The sequence below is a fragment of the Suncus etruscus genome, chromosome 3, assembly GCF_024139225.1.
Source record: "Suncus etruscus isolate mSunEtr1 chromosome 3, mSunEtr1.pri.cur, whole genome shotgun sequence".
Taxonomy (NCBI): Eukaryota; Metazoa; Chordata; class Mammalia; order Eulipotyphla; family Soricidae; genus Suncus; species Suncus etruscus.
In genome coordinates this window covers 4561724-4584207 of record NC_064850.1, presented here as the reverse complement: position 1 = coordinate 4584207, position 22484 = coordinate 4561724, and the positions used below count along the sequence as shown (strand labels likewise).

The window sequence follows — 22484 nt, the reverse complement described above, 5'->3', positions numbered from 1 at the left end:
TAAAGCCATGTCAAAATGTTGCTTAGGAAATTTCTTACTCTGAATTGTTCACATATTCATTGTCCGAAAAGTTTTGAAATTTCTCTTCAAATTTTAGTCTCAAAATACGGTTGTTAACTTTAATGATGCGGTTTACTTTTACTCCCATAATGCCATAAGTTTTGAAGTCCCATGCACAAAAACGTGATAGAATCAATTCATAGCATGCATTAAACCTGTATGAGAACATATAATATACAGAAAAAACAAGTTTCCTTAAAAATGTGAAGAAAGTAATTACTTATTGATAAAAATACTCTATATTTTGTTTTGCTAAAGATGTCATATAGAAGTTTATTCCAATTTTTAAATGCTTTTAGACATAAAACAATAATTTATGATATATACTCAAATATTACATGTTTGGTTTGGCTGAGAAATATTTGTTGGGAAATTTTCACTATTGAAACACTTTTATGACTACGGTGAAATTATTTCTGGCCTCTTTTTTATTGATTATTCTTTGTCTTCTTTGATGCTTCCTTTTCCTTTGATAGACTTCTTAGTGCTAAGCTGACCAAGGAGCCTCTTCTCATATTTCAATAAACATTATTAGTAGGAAAAATATTTTCTGGGTAAGGCAGGGAGTTTTGGGTAACACCCTGAGGTATTCAGGGGACACTTCTTAATCTGTGTTCAGGAAGTCACTCCTGAGGGTGCTAAGGAAACAATGTGTAGTACACCAAGGACCTAACTGGTTCTTGCAAGGTCACATGCAAGGCAAGTGCTTTATGCTCTGTATTATCTCTCCAGCCCTTCCCTAGATTACTTCATTAGTCATTATGTATAAATAGATTATATGACTTGTAATATGTACTGAAAAATCCCAACACCTCCCCGGCGACTTTCTACCCAATTCAGCTGGATATGCTCTGGTTTGAATATCCAACATCAAACAGGTTCACTTATAAATTTAATAGACCTTCCAAAACTAATTCAAAACATGCCCCTAAACACACTCCTTAGTGTTTTTCATCTGAGTATATGGAGTCACCATCTAGCTAGTAAATTAGGCCCAAAGCCTGGGAACAAACTGTCCTCCTCCCCTATTTCTATCTAGTTAACAAGTTTGTTGGACTTGACATCTAAAATATATTGTGGCTATGATCTATTTTATTCTTTACCACTGTTATTAATTACCCTAATCCAAATCAGTATCCTATCTATTAAATTACTGCAATAACTTTATATTTAGGGATGCAGAAATGAAAAGGATTGGGTCCCTACTTCACTGAGCCATATTCCAAGAGAATTGGCCCCAAAAGGCATAAGTCATGCTATAAAGAAAGGTTTTTAGTAAGGAGGTGACAGAGGACAACTTAAAATAAGCCTCACGTAAGACTTTCCAGAGAAAAAGAAAGCTAAGAACGAGCCAGTTGCTATGCACTCAGAAACAAAATTTGAGTCTTGTTCTCTGCTGCCCTCACCTGACCATACTCAAAATAATCCTGGTTTTAGAGTTGCACACAATTTAGTTTAAGATGAGACTTCAAAATGGATTGATTTGGGAAGGAATTTAAATGATTCTGTTTGGAATAAATTTGCCCTTGATGAATTTTTTGCTTCTCAAATGCAAAATCAATGAAAACATGAACAAGGATCAGAGGTGAGCTTCCTGATGATGTCTTCCAAACATCTGTGTCTAGATTTAGTTTTTTCCTTTTTATAGCAGCTATCTACCTTTCTTACTGGCAAAGAATGAAGTGGTACAGTTAGGAGCGGCCACATTTCTCCTCCCATATCAAAATAAGGCAGTACCAACTGTTGACAAACGCTTGCAAGGCCTTCGATTACAAAACTGGGTAGGGAGAGAGAGAGAAGCGAACTAGAAGTGACAGTGATGGAAGATCTTGAGGACTTTGGTGGTAGTGAAGGTGCAGTAACTGTGTACATAAAATCATATATGTTAACACTATCATAACAGTGTTACCTAAACTATAATAATAACAAGAAAAATATGCACAATAAGCCTCTTTTGGCATTTTTTTTGTTTTGTTTTGGGGGGTTACACCCAGCAGCTCTCAAAGTTTATTCTTGGCTCTGTGCTCAGTAACTGCTCCTGTCAGGCTTGGGGGACCATATGGGATACGGGAAATAAGCCCGGGCCCATCCCAGGTTGGCCGGATGCAATGCATATGCCCTACCACTGTGCTATCCCTCGCCCCTATTGGCACATTCTTAATTGGGATTTCGATTGCCTGCATCTCAATTTGGGAAGAGTAGTTCCTTTTTTACATTATGACATTTTTATTTCCTTCTCTTATAGTTCCTAAGTAAAATATTTATTTAAAAATATCCTTCATGTTTTCCCACTTTAGAAACCATTTTAAAAATCCCATTCTACTTCAAATGCTCTTTTCCAAACCTACAATTATCCTAGAACTTACTGATTTTGTTATTATAGTCTCCCACAATAGATGCAAATTTTCTTTGAATTATTCTTAGCATAGAATCTGGGCCATAGTAAATGCTCAGGTAAAAGAATGTGAGCAAGTGAATAAAGCAAAAAAGACCCAAAGATGATTGAATGCACTCTCTCTCTTCATTAAGTTTATAAACCAAAGAAACAGTAATTAATATGGTAGTTATAAGAAAAATTATAAAAGTGTTTAAGACAAGAGACACAACTCAGTACTATAAAGATGCAAAAAAAAACTTGGATAGAGATGACAAGAAAATCTCTCACAAAAGAATGGCTTTCCATGGTGGCCTTGAAGATTTTGACAGGCAATGATGGAGTGAGGGCAAAGGGGGATGCAAGGCATTCTGGGAGAAGATAATAGAACAAACAAAACCACTTATATGGTGATGCGCCTGGAATGTTCTAAGAGTCGTGAGGCACACACTGCTGAGTCTGAAGGGGGTTGATAAGGAGCTAGAAAAGTTTAGAGACCACAGAGTGAAGGACAAGATGTCACGGTGAAGAGTTAGAATGTGATCTGGAAGGCAAATTGCTAGATGAGGCCTTTGTTTTGTTTTTAACAGTCTAGGAAGCATGCTAGTAGGGAACATATGAGAAACTTAGGTCTTCTTACTGATTCATAAGCAAAGACCAAGTGCCTACACAGGCAGACACTGAGTTAAATATTGTAGCCATAGTCTGATGGGAAAGTTCTGAGGGTCCATGGTGCAGGACACTGGAGTCACAATACAGAGGTAAGTAAGAACCTGAGAGAGATATTAGTGAGGAAAACAAACGGATCTTGACCTAACTATGGATATGGAGATTAAAGGAGATATGAAGTCAAGAATGGTGCAGGGGTCCTCAAACTTTTTAAACAGGGGGCCAGTTCACTGTCCCTCAGACCATTGGAGGGTCTGACTATAGTAAAAACAAAACTTATGAATGAATTCTTATGCACACTGCATATATCTTATTTTGCAATGAAGAAACAAAACAGATACAAATACAATATGTGGCCCGCGGGCCATAGTTTGAGGACCACTGGTAGAGGCTGGAAAGCTCAAAAGATAGTATATATATCATCAGGTGCAAAGGCCCTATTGGAAAACCATGTTTCAAGGCTGGAAAGACCGAGTCTTTCATATGCCTGACCTAGGTTCAATCCCAGGCACCACATATGGTCCTGGCACCACACAGCAGTCAGTGCTCAGAGTCTGTTTCTGGCATGACCCGGTTGGTTTGTGGGGGAAATACAGAGGGTTGATGATTAAGCCAGGGTTGACAAGGCAAGGCAAGCACCTTACCTGCTATACTCGCCCTCTCCAAACTTGGTATATATCTTAGCATACATAAGAGGTCAGAGCTAAGGTGGTCAAGTCTGTAGTGTATTAAAGGGAAAAATGTTCTTAAAATTTTGTAAAATTTTTAATCTTATTTTCTCCTTAAAATAGTGCAAGGGGCATTATTTTTTTTATTTTTATTTTTTTGGTTTTTCGGGCCACACCCATTTGATGCTCAGGGTTTACTCCTGGCTAAGTGCTCAGAAATTGCCCCTGACTTGGGGGGATCCATATGGAACTCCGGGAGATTGAACCACAGTCGCGATCTTTCCTTGGCTAGTGCTTGCAAGGCAGACATCTTACCTCTAACGCCACCTCGTCGGTCCCTCAAGGGGCATTATTAAAACCAAATAAAAGGCAGGACAGATGGGTAAAGCACATGATTTACATGCAGACCTAGGTTTAATCTTGTGCACAGCATGGTCTCCCAAGTACAGCACTAAGAGTAGATAACTCCAAGAATTGCAGACTATGTCCCCATCAAAAATCCAAGATAAAATAATAAAATAAAAGCAACCAAATAACTGCTATATTTATCAAAATCCATCAAGGCTATTAGGCTGACAGTGCTACCTAAATAGCTTTTTTAATTCCATTTTGCTTTTATATCCTGTCTCCTGCCACTAATTTACTAATTATGTTTCAATAACATAAAAGACATAAATAGCATTTATAATAAAAAAATTTGTTTGCACTTAAGTGGAAGATTAAACATTTCCATGCACTCTGCAGAGACATTCCATTCAACTTTTGCACTTAAAAAAATCAAGGGCCTCATTTATATAAGACTTGAGAGGAATATTCTTTATATATTTTATATAAAAATTACATATTGGATTAAGAAAATAGTGGTAACTGATGGAAAATGGAATTTATTGATACAGAAGATGTTTTTAAAAGTTTCTCTCTTCACTACAGAATATCTCATAGTTTCCCACTAAAGTTTTCCCTATCACTGAAAAATTTTGACTCACACAAGGGAGAGCCACATGTAATAGAAATCAGGGACTTGGTCTTAACAATCCCACACTTTTCTTTCTAAAAACTTCCTGAAAATTTGCATTTTAATTCATAAGAATCAGTTTTTATTTCAACACTGACTGCAAGTAAAATAATATCCCAGGGAGATAATGCCAAGTCCATTCTAAAGCTATATGTGTTTGTTTCTTAAGTTCTTTTAACACAGAGTTTGTATTATGTATAAGATTTAGGATGATCTTAAGCATGTTCATTAACTTCTAACTTTTGAAAAAATAAGAGCTGAAATGTGAAAGAGATAAGTAGTTATTATTTTTCTAAATATCTTGGTGTTTTTTAATTTAGAATTGTATTTTGTTTTCATTTCTAGTTGAAGCAACACTTCCTTTTGCTAGGCTTTCATTCTGGTTTGAATGCCTGTTTCCTGTTTCAGTTTAACTCTCCATTTTTTTCTAAATAAGTTTTTTCCCCAAATATCTGCTTTAAACATATATGTAAATTCATTTTAGCCCATAGGGCTATGCACACCCTGACTTTAAATAGCTCTAGATAGCTTAAATATCTTAAATAGCTCTTTGACTTTGTTATGTAGCCACAGAAAATATGCTACACATCCCCCCATGAAATATGCAACCCGCTGCTATTATTTTTGCTTTGGTACTCCTTAGTTTTAGCTTCTCATATAATAGAATCCAGAATTTATATGAAGCCCAAAACTAAACAGATTAATGTGAATAAATTAGTAATTATCATAAACTTTTATAAATTATATTGAGTAAAGGGTAATAAAATGCCATTAGAAGGTTTCTTTTTCTCTTTTTTTTTTTTTGTCATACACTGCAGTGTTCAGAGACTATTCCCATTTCTGTGTTCAGGAGTGACTACTAATACCACTAATGAATGGTGCATCAGATACCATATGTGGTATTAGGAATTTGAATCTAGTCAGTCTCAGTCAAGGTCAGAGGATGAACATCTGTACTACCTCTCAAGGCCCAGTAGGTGACTGAGGCTACTTCATGGCAATGTTAAGAGAAATATATAAATGGTTAAATGGATGAGTCAATATTTGGTAAAAATTTCTAAATTCTTAAAAATTTAGAAATGTCTAAAAATGGAGAACCTTAAGATTTTAAACATTGATTACCTTGGTAGTTGATAAAATAATTTTTCAGTATATGACTAAATTTCAAAGAGATTTACCAGTCATCAGAACGTGTGCCTTCTTCAAAGTGGATATTTCCCACACTCTCCAACTCAGTTAACAAAAATGAGACCAATAAGTTATGACTTTTCTTCTTCTGATTTACTTCCATATGATGAACTGCTTCAATTCTACTTAAGAAAAATATAAAGCTACTAGAGTGATGTAAAAAATTACATTACCTCAAATTTTTTAACATCAGAGTAAGTGAATATAAAAATACTGACGTAACCAATTTTAGTTCTGAGTATTTAGGCAAGTCACCACCTTTATATGCTGAAAGTTCTTAGTAAAATGGCAATATTACTACTTGTAATAAATATTCTTACACCCAATAAAGACTTCGTTGAGAAATAAATGCAAAACACCTATTTATAAGGATCTTAGCAGAGTTCGATAAAGGACCAAGAGCCAAATAAATGTCAAGTTGTTAATAGAGTATTATCAAAGAGCTAACTAAATTTATTCACGTAATACCTAGTAAATTAAAAGAAACACTCATTAAGCCATACTACTTTATAATTTCAGTTGAGATTCAACACTTTTGGACAAGTTTCCACATAAGTATTAGATATAAAACTTTTTACTTTGCAAAAGCAGTGAAGTGGCTAAAATTAACCAAGGCAGAATGTACGGTTATCTAACTATATGCTTTCTTTGAATCAAGAATGTATACTTCTACCAGAAATTGAAATGGAAACACACTTCATGTTCTCCTTCATTATTAAAATTGTTTCCACTTCCAAAGAAGAAAAGTGAGTTCAACTGAAAACCTAGGACATTCTGTTCTCTCATGTTTCAAATTCGAACAATTAGATAATTCATTAAACATACTCATCTAGCTTTTTGTTCCAGAATGCTATCCTTTCATTCAAGGCATTTAGTTTGGCCAATATCTTCTTCTGAGGCAATGAGTCTTCTGTCTCAGTTTCATAGTTCTTTGTTTTTTCAAGTACAGACACCTTACTACTATTGGATTTAATATTGTGCCAGTAGACATGTCCCCTGAGTTCCGTCATTTCTTGTTCCATCTGTGAAATCAATGTAGTACAGTTAAATCTTTTTAGTGAGTTCTAGGAAATATATAGCTAATGTAAATAAACAAGGCAGAAACCTAGGCAATAGTCCAGACTCTATAGGAATGTAATTACAACCTTGGTTAGCCAATTTCTCTTGACCAAGTGAAAGATACTCTGAGGTTAAATAATCTCATCAATATCATTTTGTATTGTAATACCAATTATTATTACAAGCAGTGAGTTAGAGGTTAACAGGAGCAAGAAGAATGGCAAAGAGATGTTATGCTGGTTCTCCCTGAACTATAGAGTCAGATGAACTAAAAGCATGAGATACAAGCTACAATAACCAAACTTAAATATGTATCTGTCAAGAAGTCAGGCTGGGAGGTGGGAAGCAAAGGATGGAATTCGTGGAGTGAAGTTGACTCTAGAGACAGGCTAGGTGCTGAAAAACTGTATTTATACCTGAAACAACTAGGAATAACTTTGTAAGTCACTGTGACTAAATAATAAAAAATCATTAATAATTAAATTAATAACGATTAGTTATTATGGTGTTATATATGTATGTGTGATATTAAATATTTAACAATTAATAGTAATAAATAAGTATTGTTATTTTAAAAACACAGATCAGACTGAAGCAACGTTTCTTTTTTTTAATTTTGAACCACACTCGGTGATTGGTGCTCAGGGGTTACTCCTGGCTCTGCACTCAGCAGTAACTTCTGGTGGGCTCAGCAAACATATGGGATGCCAGGGACAGATCCCATGTCAGATGAGTGCAAGGCAAATATGCCCACCAACTGTATGGTAGCTTCAACCCCTGAAGCAGTGCTCCTTGCAATTAATCTTTTCTATTTCTTTACTTTGAGAAAATATTAATGAAATCCCATAGGATAAATTTTAATCACAATTCGTTTTTTAAAACAAATTATTCTTCCCTGATTCTATTTGTTCTGTGTGAATTCTAAATTTTTCTTACATATCCAAGACCAAATTGAAACCTAAAATAATTTTATCTGGTTGCTGTTTATGAAGAATTATATATCTAGATAAACTTTTAGTATTTTTGGCTTATCAACAGCAATTTATTTCTCAAAGTTCTTCAGGCTAAAAGTTTGAAATCAGGATGCCAGCTTTCTTCTGGGTAACAGAGTGTTTTTTTTTTCCCTGTTTTTCTAAGTGTATTTTTTCCCATTGTATTTATTTTTGATAAGGTATAAATCATCCCAATTTCTCTACTCTCAAGTGTTTATTCTTCTAATGCTATCTTCCTTCCCTCCCTCCCCCCTCCTCCTCCCTCCCTCCCTCCCCCACCCCTCCCTCCCTCCCTCCTTCCATCCTTCCTTCCTTTCTTCCCCCCAATCCCACATATTTATTTTTGATAAGGTGTAAATTATTCCAATTTCTCTACTCCCAAGTGTTTATTCTTCTAATGCTATTTTCTCTCTTTTTCTTTCTTTCTTTTCTTTCCTTCCTTCTTCCCTCCTTCCCGCCTTCCTTCCTCCCCAATTCCATTGTATTTATTTTCGATATAGTGTAAATCATCCCAATTTCTCTACTCCCAAGTGTTTATTCTTCTAATACTATTTCCTTCCTTCTCTTCCTTCCTTCCTTCCTTCCTTCCTTCCTTCCTTCCTTCCTTCCTTCCTTCCTTCCTTCCTTCCTTCCTTCCTTCCTTCCTTCCTTCTCTTTCTTTTCTCTTTCTTCTTCTTCTTTCCTTTCTTTCTTTCTTTCCTTTCTTTCCTTTCTTTCTTCTTCTTTCTTTCTTTCATTCTTTCTTTCTTTCTTTCTTTCTTTCTTTCTTTCTTTCTTTCTTTCTTTCTTTCTTTCTTTCTTTTCTCTTTCTTTCTTTCTTCCTTCTTTCTTTCTTTCTTTCTTTCTTTCTTTCTTTCTTTCTTTCTCTCTTTCTCTTTCTTTCTTTCTTTCTCTCTTACTCTCTTTCTTTCTTTCTTTCTTTCTTTCTTTCTTTCTTTCTTTCTTTCTTTCTTTCTTTCTCTTTCTTTTCTTTCTTTCTTTCTTTCTTCTTTCTTTCTTTCTTTCTTTCTTTCTTTCTTTCTTTCTTTCTTTCTTTCTTTCTTTCTTTCTTTCTGTCGTTCCTTCCTTCCTTCCTTTCTTTCTTTCTTTCTTTCTTTCTTTCTTTCTTTCTTTCTTTCTTTCTTTCTTTCTTTCTTTCTCTCTCTCTTTCTTTCTTTTTCTTTCTTTCTTTCCTTCCTTCCTTCCTTCCTTCCTCCCTCCCTCCCTCACCCCTCTCTCCCTCCCCTTCCCTCCCTCCCTCCCTCCTTCCCTCCCTCCCTCCTTCCTTCTCTCTCTCTCTCTCTCTTTCTTTTTTGGTTTTTGGATCACACCCAGTGACACTCAGGGGTTACTCCTGGCTATGCACTCAGAAACCCCTCCTGACTTGGGGAATATGGGACACTGGGGAACTGAACCACAGTCCCTCCTAGGCTAGACTGGGCAAGGCAGATGCCTTATCGCTTGCGCCACCACTCCAGCCCCTCTAATACTATATTTTGAATAATTATATTTTCATTGCTTTTTCTAGTGCACTAAGTTTTTGTATGTACAAATTTTTATTTTGAGGTTGACAATCTTTTATTTTTGAGGGTCTACTGAATAAAATGTGCATATAATTGTTAAAGTATAGCAACTTAATATTAATAACATGTTATATACTTAATATTAGTAAAATAATATTTTAACAATTTAAATAAGAAAATGAATTTTGAGCACAGCCTGGTGGTTTCTGATGAAAATGCAGCTTAAAGATCTCTATGGCTCTAGAATTATACAAAATTTAAATTTAAAAAATTTCATTAGTAGGCCTATAAATTTCTTCAATTAATCTTCTAATCACGAAATGAAATTAATCAAGTATCTAAAATCAAGATATTTGGGGCAGGGGATAAACTTGAAGTTCAAAATAATAAATTTTATACTAATAAGTATAATTAAAATGCTATAATTAAACACTATAGTATCTTGCAGTTTTCAGATAGCCATTGAGATTTTATAATATTAAATCTTACACTTTTTTTCACAAAGCTGAGTAATATTATTCTGTCCTCAGGCAATTTCCTTAATTTGATTTTTCGATCATTTAACTTTTCAAGGTCTGCATCAAGATGCCGCTGAATAATTTTCAAGCGCATATTATAATACATTAATTTTTTCATTACTGTCATCTAAAATGAGAAAATAACATCAAGCATAATTAAGAGCAGAGGTAATATTAATCAATTTGGAAAAAACAGTATAATAGTAAGAACAATGGTATTGTACGTGGTTATTCCTGGCACCACATATGGCCCCCAGATAAGCTCATACGACCATATGAAGTGTCTGAAGTGATCCCTGAGCTCAGAATCAGAAGCCCTGAGTACTGACAGGTGTGGCTCTAACCGAAAATTTAAAAAAATAAAATGAATCTATTCTTTTTTGTTGGAGACTGTTTGGAATAATTAAAAAGCCCTCTCACTAATCAAAATGAAGTTTCTAAAAATCTTGGCCAAAGTGCTTTTTACAAACTGCATGTGGCCTTCCTTGCCCTTGGATCCAAAGAAATAGAAATAGCCTAGAGCTAGGGAGTTACTAGGCTCCAAGATGTCCTTGTAAACACAGGGGTCAAAAGGCCCAAGCTGAGATTAGATTTTGTACTTTGTTGCTCAAAAATAATGTAAATCTCTTGACTGATGATAATCTTATTAACCTTGTAAAATCAAGATGTTCCCGTAGAAAATTACAGCAATTCCTACTGTTCCCCGCCCCTACTCTCTCTCTGTTTTGCATTGTCTATAAAAGGTCTAAATTTTCTTTTATTAAATTGGACTCCTGATCAGACCCTCGTCTCGAGTCTCATTTTCCCAGCCCCTCTTCTATTCCAGGCCGGATTCTTCTTCGAGAACCGCGAATTACTGACGTGGTCTCCAGCTTTACCTGCTGGTCGGGGTCCCTGGAAGACCATACTTTTTTTTTAAGCATGTCTAGGAATAGGGCTCAAACAGTAGAAATGAGATTACCAGAGGGGAGACTGAAGTGGTAAAAGTCTCCAATGTGCTTTCATGGAGAAATAGTGATACTATGGTATGTTAATATATTTTGAGGAGGTGCAAAATTTTACCCCTAAACCCTATACACTTGTATAAATGAATGTTACCTCAATTAAAACATATATTGCAAAAACATAAAAAGCTGATTTGCTAGCCAAAAAATAAAGTCATAAGCAAAAATACATTCAACCAAGCTTGATTTATAGTACTTAATATTTAAAATGAAATTTTCTGCCCATTAACTCATTGGAACCTACAATAGTCAGAGAGAGGTAATATTATTTTCTTTACTACATATTGAGAAGAAAAAAAATTAACTAAATGTTAGGGCTTGAATCTAATCATTCTGATTAATTTCATGTCCTCCCTCTGTCCCATATTGACACCTTAGGAGGTAGTCATTCTAGTAGATCCTGGGTACCTGTCACTAGTAGTTTATAAACTACTGTACAATCATGATGGAAATTTAAAGAACTATCAATAATATGTTCAAATGTTTATCACATTACAGTATTGCCACAATATAGGGGCTGGAGCGGAGGCACAAATGTTAAGGCACTTGCCTTGCACGTGCTAACCCCCCCCCCCAACCTCCCCCCCAACCCCCCGTGTCCCATATGCTTCCTCAAGCCAGGAGTGATTTCTGAGTACATAGCCAGGAGTAACCCCTGAGCATCACTGGGTGTGGCCCAAAAACAACAACAACAAATTGCCACAAAGAAACAGAATTAAAGAGAACATTTTAGAAATCTACACAAAATCCTTAATTAAAAACAGATTCTCTTTTAAACATCATCTTGATCTGAATAAAAAGTTGAATGATAATGCATGTCCTACTTGTGCTTTAAAAGGTAAATAAAGGCTAACTATATTACAGTGGAAAAACTGAGATAACAAGTTAAGGTGTCAGGAATTGCTTATCGATCCTTTGAGTAATTTTCCCTGCCCCAAAGTAATTAACTATATATTTGAACTGTGATTAATCGTAGAAAAACTCCTCTCATAGACTTCCTTTTCTCCTCAAATAAATCACCTTACTTCAGCTGATTGGGCCCATATAACAGAAATATTTTATACTTCGTTTCTTTGCACATTTCATTCAACCTATCCAGATGGATTCTACTGTCCAACTACTATCGGAAACCAACTACTCACACTACTTTCTGTGTCAAACCATCAATAGTTCTCCTTCAACTTACTGGAATCTAACTGGTCTAAAGAATTGCCCTTTCCCTCCTATAGTCCATTCTTTCACCAAAAGAATACCCTAAAAATAATTTGCCTTGCCCTTTCTTTGTTGAAAATCTTCCAGTGCCTCTTATTCAAAGTAAAATCTATGAACATACAACATTGCACAGAATCCACAATAATGCCCATTACTCCTCTCTTCATCTCTTCTTGCTCCGCCTCACTACTCTATTCTAGCTACATCAAACTTATTTTCTCAAATTTAAGAAACTTCTGCCTCAAGTTTTTGCACTTGCCAATCCCTGAGAAGCTTGCTTTCCCATTTCAAATCTCTGTCCAAATATCAACTTGAAAATTCTTTCCTAAAAATTATATATGACTAGCAAATTCCCATTTCTTTGCCCCAATCAATAATAGAAACTATTCACCCAAGTTTTCATTCACCCATGTTTTTTGTACCCTATATTTTTAACATCATATGATGTACTAGTTATTTATACACTTAATTTCTTATTATTTGCCTTCTCTCACTATAATACAAGCTGCAATAAAGAGGAGATTTTGTGATTCTGTCATTCTTTACTTGTGGTGCCTTGAGCTGTGCCTGGAATGCATTACACAGTAAATATTTGTCAGATCAATGAAATTTTATGAATCATTTTTACCCTGGGTTCACGTTTGCAGAAACTGTCATATAATATTAAGTATACAGATACAGAATTTTCAAAATATGATTGTTCTGTCTTCATTTTTTTACTTTAATAATGTAAGAGAGACCCTATCTACCTCTTACAAATGATCATGAACGTCAACTAGTAGATAACAACTCTAGCCCTTTGGTCAAGATTTCAAGACAGTCTACTTACTAGAATGATGGGTGAGTAGGGCTAAAGCGATAGCACAGCTGGCAGGGTGTTTACCTTGCACATGGCTGACTGGGTTCAATCCAACACTCTAGGTGGTTTCCTGAGCCCCCTAGGAGTGATCCTTGACCACAGAGCCAGGAGTAAGCCCTGAGAATTCTGGACCACCAGATGTGACCTCAAATAAAATAAGCCAAAATAATTGGGGGATGGTAGTGAAAGCAGAGAATCTTTTTGGTTTAGGAGGAAAAAATAGGGAAGAAAATTAAATTTGTAAACAAATTTCTAAAATAGAGTAGAGAAGTAAGATAAATGAATAAAATATTCTTTCTCTATGCTTAAATGATGGTAAGTCACAAGGAAAAGATGGAAGACCTGTTGTAGTCATATCTTTGGCACATTCTAAATGCTCAAAATAATTGGTGGATTTTAACTGGATGAACATATGGGGGAAGGTTCTGTACAAATTATAAATGTTTCTTTATTATTTTATTTTTCAGTACTGTCACTCCAATAATACCAATTAATATTCTAGCAGTAATATTATTTGACAATGCTAATACGATCTGTGGCAGTCAAAAAGAAGCAATCAGATTTGAGTGAGACACCAGAAGAGCAATGCACTTACATCAGCAAGTTCTTTGATTGCCTTTGCAGACACATCAAATGTGTCAAGTCTTTGAAGAGAAGGCAGATGATACAATATATGTATGGAATAATTGAACAGTAGACAGACTGGATTGCTTTTATACTGTGGATCATTCAGACATAAGTCCTTTAAGCAGCGTAGTCTGGTTAAGTTAGTGAGGTCCTGAAATAATAGTAAGACTAATGTAAAATTATTTAATTACAACTGCTCATTTCTGGTTTTGTTTTGCAAAATTAACCTTTTTATGGCATAACTGACATGACATAGTAATTAACTGATTTTTAACTTCACAAGTAAATGGGTTTGACAAAAGAATACATGTATGTAACTATCTTAACAGATGAGACATCAAGTATTTTACAATAGCTTGCTCATGCCGCAATGCAGTCAACTCCTTTCGATGATCCCTGAGCCCTGGAAAACACAGATCTGATTTTTTACATTTTGCCTTTTTAAAATCTTATCTAAATAAATCTGTAGATAATTCAAAAGGTCCTGCGTTTGATTCCCAGAGTCCCAAGGTTCCCAAGCACTGATGTAATCATTTCCTAAGCACTAAGCCAAGAGTAAACTCTAAGCTCCACTGGTTGTGACCCCACAAAAGTCTTCACAAACAAAAACAATAATTATGTGCTCCTTTTATACCCGGGTTCTTTTTATTATCTTTATTTCACTATTTATGCATGTTTTCTACATAAATAACTAGTCTTGTTTCTTTTACTTTTTGTTTTTGTTTCTATTACGGAGCAATAGTGTATATTACATGATCCAAATCTATTCTGTTTATACATTTAGAATGAAAGAGTATTTTAATATTTTTAGGATTAGCTTTCATGAATAAAACCAGCAAGATTAAGCAAAATTTATTAAATAAAATTAGAGTCTGTGCCTACATCATCATGGTCTCATCAATTCAATTATATATCAAAAAGAGATGATAAAAAACATTTCTGCCTAATTCTTTAAACTTACACATTTTTCTATATATAAACAATTTAATGTCTGGATAGATGGTGTTTAATTTTTTTTGTTGTTGTTTTTTGGGCCACACCCGGCGGTGCGCAGGGGTTACTCCTGGCTGTCTGCTCAGAAATAGCTCCTGGCAGGCACGGGGGACCCTATGGGACACCGGGATTCGAACCAACTACCTTTGGTCCTGGATCTGCTGCTTGCAAGGCAAATGCCGCTGTGCTATCTCTCTGGGCCCGGTGTTTAATTTTTTGTAAAATGCACTGTTTTCTAAAATTGTTGTACCATTTCACATGCCAATCAGCATCACAATAAAGTAACAGTCTGTTTTAGAATAGGGATTTGAACAAAAGGTCACTCACAATTTAACATGATACATTCTAACTATGTGCCTACATATTAGTGATTTTTAGTAATTTTTTTCCAGTAAAAACATACCAAAAATGGGGCCGGGCGGTGGCGCTGGAGGTAAGGTGCCTGCCTTGCCTGCGCTAACCTAGGACGGACCACGGTTCGATCCCCCGGCGTCCCATATGGTCCCCCAAGAAGCCAGGAGCAACTTCTGAGCGCATAGCCAGGAGTAACCCCTGAGCCTCACAGGGTGTGGCCCAAAAACCAAAAACCAAAAAAAAAAAAAAAAAATACCAAAAATATGAAAATAAACTGACATGATTTAATAACCAATTACTAAACAGATGGTTTTACACAACTACATTTTTATTATTTATTATTTTAATTAAAAAGTGTTTTGATGTACAAAATAGTCCAGAGACTAAAAAGGTCCAATTCAAAAGAAAACAGAAAAATATAGAGATAGGCGGCCAGGATAGTCATACAATACGTGATGAAAAAAAAAAGAACAAAAGCAAAAGAACAATTCAAATCTTAAAAAGCATTACATAAAATATTGAAAATTAGACTACCTACCCTTCTGATGTCAGACCATCTTTATAAACATTTTTGATTGTGCAGTTTATGGATTTTTAAGTCAATAAAATTACACATTATATAAAACATTACATTTTTAAAAAGACAATGTAAAAAGAGATTTCTTAAAGACCTTAAAATTGAAATACTACTAGGCAATTAGATATAATAATGAAAAAATTAAAATGACATATAATCTATATTAAAAGCATTATTCTCAATACTTAAAATAGAATTAACTAATGTCCACAGACAGATAACCCATTAACTATTGTGTTATGTGTACTGAATGGAATGCTATTTAAAAAGGTGAAATTATGCCATTTGTACCAATATGCATTAGGTAAGCATGTAAGAAATTTAAATAAAAAAAACAGAAACAAAAAAACAAACAAACAAACAAAAGGGGCCGGGAAGGTGGCGCTAGAGGTAAGGTGTCTACCTTGCAAGCGCTAGCGTAGGACGGACTGCGGTTCGATCCCCCGGCGTCCCATATGGTCCCCCCAAGCCAGGGGCGATTTCTGAGCGCATAGCCAGGAGTAGCCCCTGAGCGTCAAATGGGTGTGCCCCCCCCAAAAAAAAAAGAAATTTAAGTAAAACAGGTCAGGAAATAAAAGACAGAAAATGAGCTATGAGGATATATGAAGGTTATCCCTGAAAATACAAAGATTCCAAGATAAGTAAGCCATAGTTAAGCTACAGTGAGACTAGAGTGGTTAGAAAGAAGTGAACAGAAGGGCAAGAAAATGTGGTCAGAGAGACAATAAAAAGACTAGATTCAAGTCTTGTGGGCTCTTTTAAGACCTGGCTTATACTCTGAAGAGATGAGAAGCCAAGGGAAAGTTTTTTGAGCAGAAGAGTGATTTGATTTTACGAACTCCAGCTTCTTTGTGAAGAACAGATTAATAGTAACAAAATACTAAGCACAGGAGCCAGATAAGTAGTATAGGAGGTAAGTGCCTGCCTTGTACTCTTTCCTAGTACCACTTTTGGGCCCCCAAACACTACCCAAAATGATCCCTAAGCTCAGACAAGAAGGGATCTCTGAGAACATCCAGGTATGGCTAGGAATGAAACACACACACACACACACACACACACACACACACACACACACATACATACACACAAAAATAAACACTGAAAGACATGTTCTTGACCCTAGTTCTCAATAATGCAGAAATGATGGTGTTTTAAGATTAATGTATGTATCTTTGTAAAATCTGAAGAGACTCTGGACATCTTCTAAAGGTAGAGCAAACAGAATTGTCTGGTGAATAGAGTATGGCATGAGACAATGACTCAAAGTAAGAATTTTGATTAAAGTTACTGTAACAATGGGGATACCATTTAGAAAAATAGAGAGGCTGCAGGGGAAGTTTGGTGGAGTGGAAATAATTTTGAACTAGACTAGGAGATAGTCATCGGATTGCCAGGGAAAGTAGAGATATTAATTTAGGAACAAGAAGTGAAAAAAAGGATATTTAAAGAACATATGCTATAGGAGAGGATAAGAAAACAGAAAACTAAAAAGGTATATTCAAAGAAAGAAAACTAAAAGAAAGTGGTATTCTACAAGCCAAGAAAGTAGTTCTTTGGTTTCAACAAGGTCAGGCAAGGAACTGAAGCACTAGTACAGGAAGTAGGACATTTGTCTTGCATGTAGCTAACCTGAGTTCAATCCCTAGCATTCCATACAGTCTCTGAGCACTTCCAGGAATGATCCCGTAGTGCAGAGCCAAGAGTGCAAACCTGACACTGCCAGGTAGTGACTGTAGCCCACAGCCCTCACCCTCAACAAAAACCAACAGTATTATGTCATTAGGAACAATTAAGCTGGCTGACTAAAATTTCCAATTTGGGTTAGAAAAAAAATAATTAAATGATGCCTTAAAAGAAAAATAAAATCCATAATATGATTCATGATCCAGACTAATAAATAAAAATGAGAGGAGGTTCCACTTTAACATACCTTAAAAGAACATATTTGATTACCAGACAGATTTAATTTTTCTAGCTGCTCGTTGCGATCAAGGCATCGACCTTTAATTTACAAATAAGATAAAAGAAAAATTAGTTTTTCATTTTACCACCAGTTCATATTCTGTTATAGCTCTGAGTTGAATGTAGCAATTGTTTCTTGCAGATAAATCAGACTAGCATTAACACTAGAAATAGCAGCCACTGAATAGGAGACATTTCCCAACTTAAGAGTTACATATTTATAAATGCTTTGCAATTATCATACCCCAGAAATGAGAAAGAAATCAGAGGAACCTCTTTTATAGTAATAAGGAGTATGGCATTACCTGACATTTTAAACTAAAATAGTACATACCTATGTTATATATGAGGTTTCCAGCAAGATTGAGATCTTTTAAATTCTTCAAAGTATGCAAGCCCTAAAAATTTAGACAACATACATTTTTAGGAAAAATCATTATTTATATTTCACCACCTGATTAGTTCTCTGGGAACTCTGAACACAGGGAATTGTGAACTTCACATACACAGATGGAAATGGACAGCTTGATTAAGAAAATCTTTGAGCCTTTTTATACAGGAACCTGGAGAAAACTACTAGAGGGAAGAAGAGACTAGGAAGTAGAAAGGAAGACAGTCAGCAATAAGAAATGGAAACACAGGGCTGGAGCGACAGCATAGTGGTAGAGCATTTGCCTTGCACACAGCCGATCCAGACTTGGGTATGATCCCCTGTGTCCCATTATAGTCCCCCAAGCCAGGAGTGATTTCTGAGCACATAGCCAGGAGTAGCCCCTGAGTATCACCGGGTGTGGCCCCCAAACCAATACATAAATAAATAAATAAAATAAAATAAAATAAAATAAAATAAAACACTCCACAGAACATGTTTATCATCTTAGGCAAGTTATTCTCTTTTTCCTTAAATGAACTTTTATTTGTATGTGTGTGAGATGATGGGGGAGTAAAACGATCAATTCCAGGGCTTTGAGCATGTGAGGTCTGTGCTCTATCTACCATTGCAGCATTGCTGGCCTCAAACCTCTTTTAATATTCAAATAAATAAATCTTAACCTCTAAGGTTGAGAAGGAGTAAATAACATATATAAAAGTCCTCTGTGCATGATAAAATGGCATGTATATGCCAGTTGTTCAACAACAATAATTACTTTTTAGTTCTTTAACTCATGAATGACTTTACTCATTGTGGCTTGATTCTTCCATAGTAATTAAATTTACACAAAACTATTTGAACTATGTGTTCAAATAATCTTACCTCAATATTTTTAATTATATTATGGTTCAGCCAAACCACCTCCAATTTGAGCAATTTCTCTAAATTTTCTATTTTGGAAATTTTATTATAATATAAATACAGTTTTTCCAACTGTTTACATTCTTGAAGACCTCTAATTTCCTAGAAAAAGAAAAGATGTGTTAATTTATATCCTATCATTACTACTTTTTACCAAGGTATATTATAGGTACATTTTCTTTTAAAAATAACATTTTATCGCATAACAATTATCCAACAAAATGAGCTACAATGAAATATAATATCAAAAAACAGGTTTCTCAGTTTTCACAATGTCTTTAAATTTTAATTTTCAAACTATATTTTAACCTACTCAATTCTACTTTATATGGCTATACTACATAATTGTTTTCTTCTTAAAATTAAGTTTATAATTTTTAAGTTACAAATTTAAGTATTTCATAAAACAATAGTTTTCTTAGCAATAACTCTATCTGTATTTTCATTTCAAATTCATAGTTCTGATAACTAATACATAACAAATAACCTCATGCATAGTTATTTTCTGCTATTAAATTCTTTAAAATAAAATATTAGAATGGGAAATTTATTTGGCTCTTAATATGCTTTAGTAATATTGCTCTTCATAATAAATGCTATTTTTATATATCTATAGCATTTATATATCTATAGCATCTAAATAAATAAATTTCACTATAAGTGATATGAATATTATTTAATCTATTTGATTAGTAAAAATAAGTAAATTAAAGGGAAAACTATGTGTTCATTTGTCTTCTCTGTTTTTAATTTTTTGCTTCCGCGTTTTAGTCTCCCTTTTCTGGCATGTTTTGTTAAAGGGTTTTGTTGCGATTTACCATTGTTATTTTTATCCCTGCTTTTTTATTGATTCACATCACATGCATACAATTATTTTTCCAAAATCAAAGAGTTCAGCATAAAACACATAGTGATAGATTATATATATTGAGACTTACTTCTAAGAAGCATTCAGCAATCCAAAGTTCTTTAAGTTGTAAACAAGACTGTAACCCCGAAATTTCTTTTATATCTTGAGCAATTATTGTGAGACTTGTCAAATTAGGAAATAATGATAATCCAATTATACGAGGATAACCTGAGAAAAACATCTCCAGTTTTGAAGCATTACATCCTTCTTGTCCAACCACCTCATAGGATAAACCATTGCACAAACACTGTGTTCAAAATGAAGCTGTTATTATCTTTTAAAATAATAGAAAATATTATTTCTAATTAAAAAATTAAAAATCAGTTGCATGTCACATTTGAGTCTTAGAGAAGGGGAAATTTACCATATGTAACAATCTCTCTAGTTTCAAAGGTTATTGGGTAGATAAAGTTTCTAGGTAAGATTTGTCAAATTGTACTATGTTAGGGCTGAGGGGTGCAGCTCATCCCTGCTTTATACATACACAATGGTTCTCTGGGTTTAATTCCCAGAAAAAAAGAAAAAAAACTTAAAGCAAAAAGAAAAAAAGAAATCAAAGTGTTTCATTTTATATTTTTACAAATGTATATGAAATTTAGCTTTGACTTACAAGGTCTCTAATAATTTCTTCTTGATTTAGGTCTTCATATTCAGTCATCTTCCACTAAAAACAAAAGTCATAATAATATACCTGTTACAATGAAAAATAAGAAAGTAAGTACTAGAAACAAGGCATTTCAAATTCAAAAAATATCTAAAATGAATCACAAAAATTTTCACGTATGTCAAGGTCTAGCCCATCCCATCTCTGAATTAGAAAGTAATTTTTTTTCTGGATTTAATTCTCTCTCTATAACTCCTCACCATTCAGTGTCATTCTAGCTTTGCACTCAGATAGAACATAATTTTTCTTCTATAAGATCTTAACTATTGTAGATCAAAGTTCTTTCCCTACTGCATCTTTACCTTGGTATTAGCTTATGTCTCTATTTTTTTTCGCTAAATAAATGCCTACTGATCTCCTTTGAGCAGGCTCCAGTTTATCTTTTTTTATATACAACAGTTCACAAATCTGACACAAGTAAAGAGGAAAAAAGGGTATAGCAATATAGGAGGCACAGTAATATTTCTTGAGTGGAACTAGCTCATTTTTTTCACTTAATTCATGCTTAATACCAAGATAGCTTCTTTAAAATAAGCTCAATTTTTTTTTAAATTTTCTTAACCTTTTATTCTATTGTATTATTCAATATGTTCAGCACTTAAAAATATATAGTAATCCAGAATCCAGGGTTGGGGGTGTGTCCCAGTGGTAGAACCCAAAACTCTCATGTGAGACCCCAAGCACCATTGTGTGTGTGTGTGTGTGTGTGTGTGTGTGTGTGTGTGACAGAGAGAGATAGAGAGATCAAAAAAGAGAAAGGCAGAGGAAAGACAGAGGAGAGACAGAGAAAGAGGAAGGAGAAATAGAAGGACATCCAAGTTTTAAAATGATAAAATGGCAGACTTCGAAAGAGCATCGTGATCCTCTGTCACAGATATGTACAAGCATATGGGCATATATATGCATATGTATGTGTATTATTCTTCAGAAAAAATATCAAAAGATACATATTAAGTTGTTAACAAGTTACCTCGTGAGTAGGTGAAAGGTGATAATAATTATAATAGGCATGAGAGGCTGAATGAGGACGAATCTAGATAAAAATGAAAAAGAAAAAATTATATTTTAAGAGGTATGTTTAATATTAAATAGCATGAATGTATAATCTTTATCAATTCACTGCTTGTAAATATTTGGATAATTTCTAATTTAGAACTAAATTGTACTTCTTTGAAGTTTTTTTTTTTTTTTTGCGCAGGATACAGGCACATATTTCTTTTGGGTCTACACCTAGAAGGAGGAAATTATTATTTTATATCTTTATTTAAGCACCATGATTACAAACATGTTTGTAGTTGGGTTTCAGTTATAGAAAAGAACTCCCCCTTTACCAGTGAAATCTCCCCACCACCAATACCCTCCTCTTTCTCTCCTCCCCCATCCCCTGCCTGTATTCGAGACAGGCATTTTATTTCTCTCAATCACTACCATTGTTACCATTGCCATGATAGTTGTTAGTATAGTTATTTCTCTAAATGCACTCATCACTCTTTGTGGTAATCTTCATAGAGGGTTGGTCCTTCTAGCCCTCATCTCTATTATAGTCTGAGTTTTATTAAAATAATGTCTTTTATTTTTCTTAAATCCCACAGGTAAGTGAGACTATTTTGTGTCTATCTCTCTCCCTGGAGGGAGAACATTATTATTGTATCAACATGGATGATTTTGCGCAGCAATGGTAGAAATACACAATGAATACATTCTGTGGAAGTATGTTTGTTTAAAATATAAAAACAAAATCTATGTTTTCAGAAGGGCTAAGTGAGCTAAGTTACAGAGCCATTAGTTATAGGGCTAAGTGGTAGTTAAATGAGCAGGAGGAGGCAAAGAGACTTCTGGAATGCTGATGGAGATATACTTCATTATGCGGGTGTCAGTGTATTCACTTTGAGAAAGCTAGACACCTAATATTTATTTAATTTCTCTCAAAATGTTAATGAAATAAATTGGTACTTTGAGGCTAGAGAAAGAGTATATAGC

The 22484-nt window shown here is 34.5% G+C and overlaps 1 protein-coding gene across 1 annotated transcript in view; it reads right to left on the bottom strand.

Moving 5' to 3' along the window:
- The window catches only part of LRRC9 (leucine rich repeat containing 9), a 108967-nt gene extending 88469 nt beyond the window's left edge, over positions 1-20498 (bottom strand). The window contains exons 1-10 of the mRNA XM_049770250.1: positions 20451-20498; positions 19869-20087; positions 18892-19032; positions 17971-18034; positions 17605-17675; positions 13716-13898; positions 10017-10172; positions 6800-6996; positions 5965-6096; positions 39-215 (exon numbers count right to left, since the gene is read on the bottom strand). Of these exons, the coding sequence (XP_049626207.1) occupies positions 39-215; positions 5965-6096; positions 6800-6996; positions 10017-10172; positions 13716-13898; positions 17605-17675; positions 17971-18034; positions 18892-19032; positions 19869-20087; positions 20451-20498 (1388 nt within the window). The remainder of the gene's footprint in view (positions 1-38; positions 216-5964; positions 6097-6799; positions 6997-10016; positions 10173-13715; positions 13899-17604; positions 17676-17970; positions 18035-18891; positions 19033-19868; positions 20088-20450) is intronic.
- Between the last annotated feature and the right edge of the window lie 1986 nt (positions 20499-22484).